The sequence below is a fragment of the Armigeres subalbatus genome, chromosome 2 (genome assembly GCF_024139115.2).
Source record: "Armigeres subalbatus isolate Guangzhou_Male chromosome 2, GZ_Asu_2, whole genome shotgun sequence".
NCBI lineage: Eukaryota > Metazoa > Arthropoda > Insecta > Diptera > Culicidae > Armigeres > Armigeres subalbatus.
In genome coordinates this window covers 297,375,395-297,384,024 of record NC_085140.1, presented here as the reverse complement: position 1 = coordinate 297,384,024, position 8,630 = coordinate 297,375,395, and the positions used below count along the sequence as shown (strand labels likewise).

The 8,630-nt window shown below is 42.0% G+C and overlaps 2 protein-coding genes across 3 annotated transcripts; one reads left to right on the top strand and one right to left on the bottom strand.

The window, feature by feature from the left end:
* Positions 1–308: 308 nt before the first annotated feature.
* Positions 309–3,402, bottom strand: LOC134216580 (basic helix-loop-helix neural transcription factor TAP-like). The gene has a single exon (XM_062695441.1). It carries the CDS (start codon positions 2,102–2,104, stop codon positions 1,364–1,366), a length of 741 nt encoding a protein of 246 aa, XP_062551425.1. The 5' UTR covers positions 2,105–3,402; the 3' UTR covers positions 309–1,363.
* Positions 3,403–3,520: 118 nt separating this feature from the next.
* Positions 3,521–5,302, top strand: LOC134216579 (uncharacterized). Of its 2 annotated transcripts, none has more exons than XM_062695439.1 (4): positions 3,521–3,615; positions 3,676–4,851; positions 4,906–5,052; positions 5,105–5,302. In XM_062695439.1, exons 1-4 carry the CDS (start codon positions 3,559–3,561, stop codon positions 5,282–5,284), a joined length of 1,560 nt encoding a protein of 519 aa, XP_062551423.1. In that variant the 5' UTR covers positions 3,521–3,558; the 3' UTR covers positions 5,285–5,302. The 2 variants fall into 2 exon arrangements, with proteins under 2 accessions (XP_062551423.1, XP_062551424.1); XM_062695440.1 differs by having other exon boundaries at positions 3,591–3,619.
* Positions 5,303–8,630: the final 3,328 nt, after the last annotated feature.

Here is an 8,630-nt window from a genome sequence, read left to right as displayed (position 1 = left end):
CTTGGCTCTACATTCCAACTGGAATTTGACCTACTTTTCCCGCCATTGCATTTGCATAACAAGTACAGAGGATACACTATGCCCAGGGAGTCGAGAATGTTTTCCACCCCAAAACATCCTAGACCGGACCGAGAATCAAACTTACCATCTCCGGACTGGCAGCCCTACGCCTTTGCTCACAAGGCTACAGGAGACTAGTTTACATATCATGTTAATAAAATCAATGTAGGTTATTCGCAAAAATTTTGCTCAGCGTCGTTTTTTTCGGATCTGTATTGAATAATGCCCAAATTTTCATATAATTATTTTTTGTTATGCATTTATTTCATTTTGGATTTATTTCAAATCTAAATTCTATCGCCTACTTATCTATTTTTCTACTCAATTGCACAATTATTGGTGGTTCGTTTATTTACACAGAATTATGCTCACGCAACTACACAGTAAGAAGGATCCTCTCCAGAGGTCGAAATCGAAAAACGATTAGAAACCTGCTCACCAAATCTCTGCCTCCAGGCAATAAAAACTAACGTTCATACACAAGTCTTTCTTCTCTTGGTTCCTGATTTGCACTTCGACCTACTTGTGCCACGAATATTCTCTAAATGTGTTTATTAAACAATTTTCTCCCCACTTTTCACATGTTTCTGTGCTTTCATAATTTAAATACCTAATCGAATCAGTCCACATGTGCAGCGCGCGCCCAAAGCACTCAACCATCAACAGTCGTCTCAGCCTTGGTCTCAGTCTTTGGTCAGTGTGCAGCGACATGAACTACCTTCACGATAGATCAGCGCTGGTAATTCGATAATTGGACCAATAATCGAGCCTCAACTCCGACTGCTGCCACCGTCTGGACCAACGAACGTAAACGGACCGTTGCCGTCGAGGTTTGGCTTAAAGTACCTACTATTTACAACTCTACAAACACTTTAGGATACTGTGTTGTCTTTTTGTTTCAATACTTAATGATTATCTGTTTGTCTCCTTCGTATATCAACGCGAAGCTAAGGAAACATTATCGAGGAACTTTTAATTTGGAATTTATTTACAATCTTAAAGGTTGGCTGCAGTTACTGATTGACCTTAGTCGAGTATATTAAAATTAATAATTGGTGTGCTAGCAAACGGATTATGTACGTATAAAACACTCACGTCTAAATACAATACGATCTACAAATTACAGCATAAATTGAGAGTTGATCGATATTGAGCAAAAAAAATCAATAAAGCATTATATCACTCGAATCTCCTACAACAACAAATCGTTAACTCATTTATTCACCTAACGATCTTATACAAAATTATCAGAAACGACTTGGTTTTGGTTTGGCAAATGCAAATACCCATCACAGCATAAACCTTAATTTCTCGACAGTAGCTCATTCAACGCTGCAATATACGTCTGGGCCATTTGGAGGGTTTCGTACTTGGATAGCTTCCGATCGTTGCCCAGCGAAGGCACAACATCCCTGAGGCGATCGAAGGCATCGTTCAGGCTGTTCATCCGCCTCCGCTCGCGTGCATTAGCTGCCAAACGACGTTTCTTCGTAATCTCCGGCTGCAGAAGACCTCCCGGGGCTATCGTGCTTAGACTGGCCGATTCGCAACTGCTGCTGGTGCTGCTAAGCGTACTTGGGGTTGGTGAACTGGACGGTAGGCTGCCCAGATTCAAGCTTCGGTTGACTTTGGAGGGTATCGAATATGGGGTGTAAATTCTATTCAGGCTAGTCTGTTTGCTGGAACTATGTGGTGAGTATTTTGAGAAGCTCGAACTGGATGTCACACTACTCGATGGTATCAATTTTGGAATAGTTGGACAAGCAGTTTTGAAGTCATCGTTCGTGTAGTTGTAGTACGGTTCCGTGTATGCAGCTGATCCGGTGTATCCATAATTGAAATTCTGAGGGCTGCATTCTCCAGGGGATGGATAGTATGACTCCGGACTAGGCACTGGCCCTGGACTGTGATAGCCTTCTGATGAAGTTCCATCTGTAGCGTAGCCGTAGCACTGAGAACTGGTTGTAATTCCGTAATGATTATATGTCGATTCAAGTCCTCCACCGTACATCATCGAAGGATACTGCATGTACGCAGAACTCATTTCCAAGGCCTTGAAAATCACTTATCCAATTATCAAATTCTTCACTTTTTCGCACGATCAACGCCTGATCGAACTGTCGCACACTTCGAAAGACCGTTTGCGCTACTTTTTCCGCTCCTTCAAATCACCGCGCAATTAACCGTCATTAAAGTTCAATCCTCGAACGAAACTTGTTCTTCACTTCCTTTTGAGTAATACAACATACACTTGATCTTATCTTTCAACTCAAAATATACAATAATCTGATCGCGATCGAACTTCGAACCGAACTAACCAAGAGATAAAAGACGATCGCAGCTCCCAAAAACGCGTCTAATTGCGATGAAGTTTCGTAATCAACTGAACTGGTCAGTGGTCTTAAGCTTCCCAAGAGATTCTCCAGAGCCTACATCCCAACATCGAGAAGATCGATTCGATCGAATCTGATGCTGCACAGTTTGAACAGGTGATTCTCTGATGCCGAACGAAACCCGAACATCGCAAGGGAAGAACGAAGGAGAGAGCACCAAAACATTGCTGGACCTGCATCGATCTCGCATTCCGGAGCCCATCGTCTGGTGCGAAAGACAAAACGAGATAACCAGTTAGTGCGAAGTGAAACAAAACGGTCTCCTCCGCTTATCACTGGCAGCGTGTTTCATCCTTAACACAACTCTTTAGGGTCTGCGGCAGCATGTGCTCGAATCGTTTCGAGCAAAGAGAGCCCTCTCTTACGCGCGCTGATTTAGACCCCGCCCATCAAACTTTGGCCTTTGTCCCTCTTTCGCCGTTGTGATTCAAGTACCTGTGTTTTTCGTTGGGATTCTTTACACGCACGGCGCTTATAAAGCGTAGGAGTACGATACATATGATGGAATTGGGAAATATTGACCGCTACCGCGCGATCGACCCCAAGGCAAATAACCTGTATCGGTTTCCTACCCGGCTTTATTCGTTTTCATTCGGGATTCTTTTTCTCCTTTTGAACCGACCTGCCGATTGAAAGCGATCAATATTCAGCAACAGCAACGATCCCGGCGACGAGACAACGACCGATGAAGGTTGGAAAATAATCCTTTATTTTTCCCAAAGAATCAAGTGGCGTTAGCAGATCAATGTCGGATGAGGCTAAGGTGACCGTAACCATGTAATTGGTTGATGTTTCACGAGTTTTGAACATGGGAAGTTTTCCGAGAACGATACTTAATAGGTTGGATTCATCAAATCTGTCAAATCTGCTTGGAATTCCGATTTTCCTGAGACGATATTATTTTATGATCAAACGAACTGATTGCGATTTAAATTTTCGTACGTTTAGGCTGCATAGAAATCTCGTTATTACGTTCTACTTTTACTGGATTGATGTGCAGCGCATCATCATTGAGTTTAAAATTAGACAGGCGCATGACAAGTTTGATCGCGCAGGCGTAAAACGCGAATCATACATCTAACAGCAACGCAAAACACACACTTCAATGTCGAGGAACAGTCATGTCATCAACATTATGAACATAAACAATTTCCCCGAAGAAGTTTGTATAATTTGCATAATAATGTTTGATTTCTCACAAACTATTGGTTATTATTTTCAGATCTTAGAAGTCATCTTTCGCCACCTTCCATTGAAGGATCGTAAGAATGCGTCCTTGGTGTGCCGAGACTGGGCCCGGTTAACATTTTCACGACCATGTTTGGAATCAATCGAGCTGAATATAGAGAGTTCGAGGGCTGGAGATGTTTCATCGCTGGAGAATAGTCTTCGAAAGTATCAGATGATGTGTATCCGTGTGGATTGTGCCAACATTGGCAAATGTCAACTGGAAGGAGTTCGTCGGGTGCTGTGTAAATTTAGCTGCACAACCACTAGAATGAGATTTGTATGGGACGCGATGGATGCTCCTATCAATTTGGAGCTGTTACTGCATTTTTTGGAATTCATTCCTCTGTTGAAAGAACTAATTGTGGAAGATGCCACTAACCAATATAATGAACAAAACCTTGGTCCATCTGGGCATATTCAAAGCAATCCAAACCTGGAAAAACTTACCATCCCCAGTAGTTTAATGGACAACGTTCAGTTCGACTTAGCAAGATTGGCACCAAACGTGAAAACCGTCAACCTATCAACCACTGGGAAGCATTTGTGGACCGCTCTTCATCTGGTTGGAGCTCAACTACAAAGTATGAGCTTGAAAACCGAAACCAAAGGGGTTTTCCGACAACTCTGGGCGATAGAGCCGTATTCCTTGAAAAAACTTCACCTGCATCGACTGTGCAGTGACCTGATGGAACCTACTGATTTCAAACTCAACGATGTGGTTGTATTCTTCTCACAGTGTAGGGCGTTGACCGTTCTAGGACTCGAATTGCAAATACCTTGCAGCGTTATACAGCTAATTGCGAATTCATGCCCTACGTTGAAGTCACTGTTAGTTTATGAGATTGAGGACGGTTGGACGTTGTTGAACAAGTTGCAACAGTTTGAAAATCTCGAAAGCCTTACCATAAAGGTGGCTCATTTCGAGATGAGACCCCCGGAAGTGCAAGATTTGCTGTTGATTAGATTAAGAGATCTAACACTGGATGGAGTCGAGTTCGAAAACCCTTTCGATTTTTTCAGTAACTTGGGACAAATTGCACCAGGATTGCGAACGTTGCAATTCGCCCAATATGACGACAGCTGTAACGAAAGGTATCACTTGACTGTATTGAAAGCGGTTTTGCAGGTTAAACTGTCACACCTGAGTAAGCTCGTGTTGCTTGATAACGTAAGTTTTGACAAAAAATGTTACACCAAACTTTACTTCAGTTTATATATGCAGGCAAGCTACTTCCCTTCACATGTTTTCAACCAATTCAACCTGTTTCCAAGACTTAAAGAGCTTCGTTTGGCTTACTGTGGGCTATCAGCTTGGAATCGAACCATCGTCGTTACAGGACTAGAAAGACTATCACTGGATATTTACGAGGTTAGTTAACGCGTCTACAATTTCACAAAACTCAATAATGTCCGTTTTCCAGTTGACAACCTTCCAGCTTCGTAATCTATTGAAAATGTTTCCATCGCTAGTCAAACTTGATGTGGTTGAACCAGAGGACCCACTACGCTTCAGCATTGACGATCTTCCCAGAACGGCACTGCTTTGTGATTTCAATATTAAAAAGCGTGGCTTTAATATTCTAGACGAATGGATGTTGTAGGACATTCTGAAAATAAACTTTATGAACAAATAATATTTTAGAAAATTTATACGATACGTGGCATGTGGCATAACCATCAATTTTCGACATTATAGATGAACAAGTCAAAACGGAGGAATGGCTTATGGGAGCAAAAAGCTTACACAATGTTTGCATTTATTAACATAAATCCCTAACTTATCCACCTAGCGGTGATAGTGCCCTTCTCATTTCTATGATTCTCATAATTAATGTCTTTTGTCTACCCTGGAGTAAAAGACTTGTTGGATTGAAAAGTTTCAAATCGTGGATATAATGTTGTTAATGAATGTTGATCACCGCGATGATCATACTAAGTATGATGATCTTTTGTTATGAGTCAATATTTTTCATATATGTAGTAGCTCTTAACGCTGTTAGTTTTTAGCTGCTCCTTTCGAGAAGACTAAGCTAATGTAGTTGCTGGCTGATGTCTTAATAAGGTGCCTTGCTAAGTCTGGCGGTAACCTGCACGACTTAAAGGCAATAACTTGCTTAAGGCGCTTCCCGGGCAGAAGCCATGAACAGAATAACAAAACATGATATGGACTTGATTGATATAAGAGATAAAAGAACAAGCAACAATATCAAAAATTTGCACCAAAATATCATTTAAATATCAAGATATGCTATGGATAAGAACAAACTTGATCTCCTCGTGATATTCAGTGCAAAATATTGACCCCGACTACTTATTGCATTTTTCGAAAGCATTTCTAACAAAATGAGTAGCGATGATCTCAGATGCATTTCCCATTCTCTTCTATATATATAAAACAAAGTTGGCATTTGTACGACCGCGCATCACTCAAGAATAAACAACCCAATTTTTGCTCATTTATATCCCCTTTCTTCTTCTATTTACGAGGAAAAATGTTAAGATGAAATGGAATACTTAAAAGATCAATGCCCAATCTTTTCGTTGAAATGGGTTTTCGTACAATTTGCATGATTTTTTAAATCTTCTTCTATATTTTATATATATAAAACAAAGTTGATATTTGTACGACCGCGCATCACTCAAGAATAGATAACCCAATTTTTGCTAATTTATACCCCTTTTTTCTTCTATCTATCTCTTTTATATATATAAAACAAAGTTGGAATTTGTACGACCGCGCATCACTCAAGAATAGACAATCCAATTTTTGCTAATTTATATCCCCTTTCTTCTTCTATTTACGATGAAAAATGTTAAGATGAAATGGAATACTTTAAAGATCAATACCCAATCTTTTCGTTGAAATGGTTTTTCGTACAATTTTGCATGATTTTTTTCAATTTTGATCATCTATATATATAAAATAAAGTTGGCATTTGTACGACCGCGCATGACTCAAGAATTGACAGCTCAATTTTTGCTAATTTATATACCTTCTTTTTGAAAAAAAATTACAATCGAAATAAAATCTCTCCGATGAAATGGTTTGTCGTGCATTTTGTATGATAATTTCAAATCATATCATCTAATGTCACATTATCATCAGATAACGGAAAGATCGATTTTTGTTAATTTTGGTTTGGCTACTAAATTAATTCGAAAAGTGTCATGATAAAATAATGCCAAAAAAAAGGGAAAATTGTTTTGAAAAATCGGTTTGTTTTTTAGATAAATTGTGTACGTAAATTGATCAGTTTTGGGCGAGACAAAGTTCGCCGGGTTAGCTAGTTTATGCTAAATTTTGGTGGGTAGGACGATTTTTTCAGGATACTTCCTGGGATGTGTATCACCGACAATGGAACAGCGAGTACGCCCTACACATTTCATTTCATTTATTTAGTCTACATCTATACAGATAACACTGAATCAACAATTTGACGCCACAATACACGGTTCGAGGCCGCATCTCTCCATCCTCGAATACGCCCCACGCTCGCCAAGTCGTTCTGCACCTGGTCTGCCCATCTCGCTCGCTGCGCTCCACGTCGTCTCGTACCTGCCGGATCGGAAGCGAACACCATCTTTGCAGGGTTGCTGTCCGGCATTCTTGCAACATGCCCTGCCCATCGTACCCTTCCGGCTTTAGCTACCTTCTGGATACTGGGTTCGCCGTAGAGCTGGGCAAGCTCGTGGTTCATTCTTCGCCGCCACACACCGTCTTCTTGCACACCGCCAAAGATGGTCCTAAGCACCCGTCTCTCGAATACTCCGAGTGCTTGCAAGTCCTCCTCGAGCATTGTCCATGTTTCATGTCCGTAGAGGACTACCGGTCTTATTAGCGTCTTGTACATGACACATTTGGTGCGGTGGCGAATCTTTTTCGACCGCAGTTTCTTCTGGAGCCCGTAGTAGGCCCGACTTCCACAGATGATGCGCCTTCGTATTTCACGACTAACGTTGTTGTCAGCCGTTAGTAAGGATCCGAGGTAGACGAATTCCTCGACCACCTCGAAGATATCCCCGTCTATCGTAACACTGCTTCCCAGGCGGGCCCTTTTTGCGCTCGGTTCCGTCCACAAGCATGTACTTTGTCTTTGACGCATTCACCACCAGTCCAACTTTTGTTGCTTCACGTTTCAGGCGGGTGTACAGTTCTGCCACCTTTGCAAATGTTCGGCCGACAATGTCCATGTCATCCGCGAAGCAAATAAATTGACTGGATCTGTTGAAAATCGTTCCCCGGCTGTTACACCCGGCTCTCCGCATGACACCTTCTAGCGCAATGTTGAACAACAGGCACGAAAGTCCATCACCTTGTCTTAGTCCCTGGCGCGATTCGAACGAACTGGAGTGTTCGCCCGAGATCTTCGCACACAGTTTTGCACACCATCCACCGTTGCTTTGATCAGTCTGGTAAGCTTCGCAGGGAAGCTGTTCTCGTCCATAATTTTCCATAGCTCTACGCGGTCTATACTGTCGTATGCCGCCTTGAAATCAACGAACAGATGGTGCGTTGGGACCTGGTATTCACGGCATTTTGCAGGATTTGCTGTACAGTAAAGATCTTGTCCGTTGTCGAGCGGCCGTCAACGAAGCCGGCTTGATAACTTCCCACGAACTCGTTCACTAATGGTGACAGACGACGGAAGATGATCTGGGATATCACTTTGTAGGCATTAAGGATGGTGATCGCTCGAAAGTTCTCACACTCCAGTTTGTTGCCTTTCTTGTAGATGGGGCATATAACCCCTTCCTTCCACTCCTCCGGTAGATGGGGCAGTTTCCCAGATTCTGACTATCAGTTTATGCAGGCAAGTGGCTAGCTTTTCCGGGCCCATCTTGTTGAGCGCAGCCCCAACACCCTTCTTACCAGCTGCTTTATTGGTCTTTAGCTGTTGAATGGCGTCATTAACTTCCCTCAAGGTGGGGCTGGTTGGCTTCCATCGT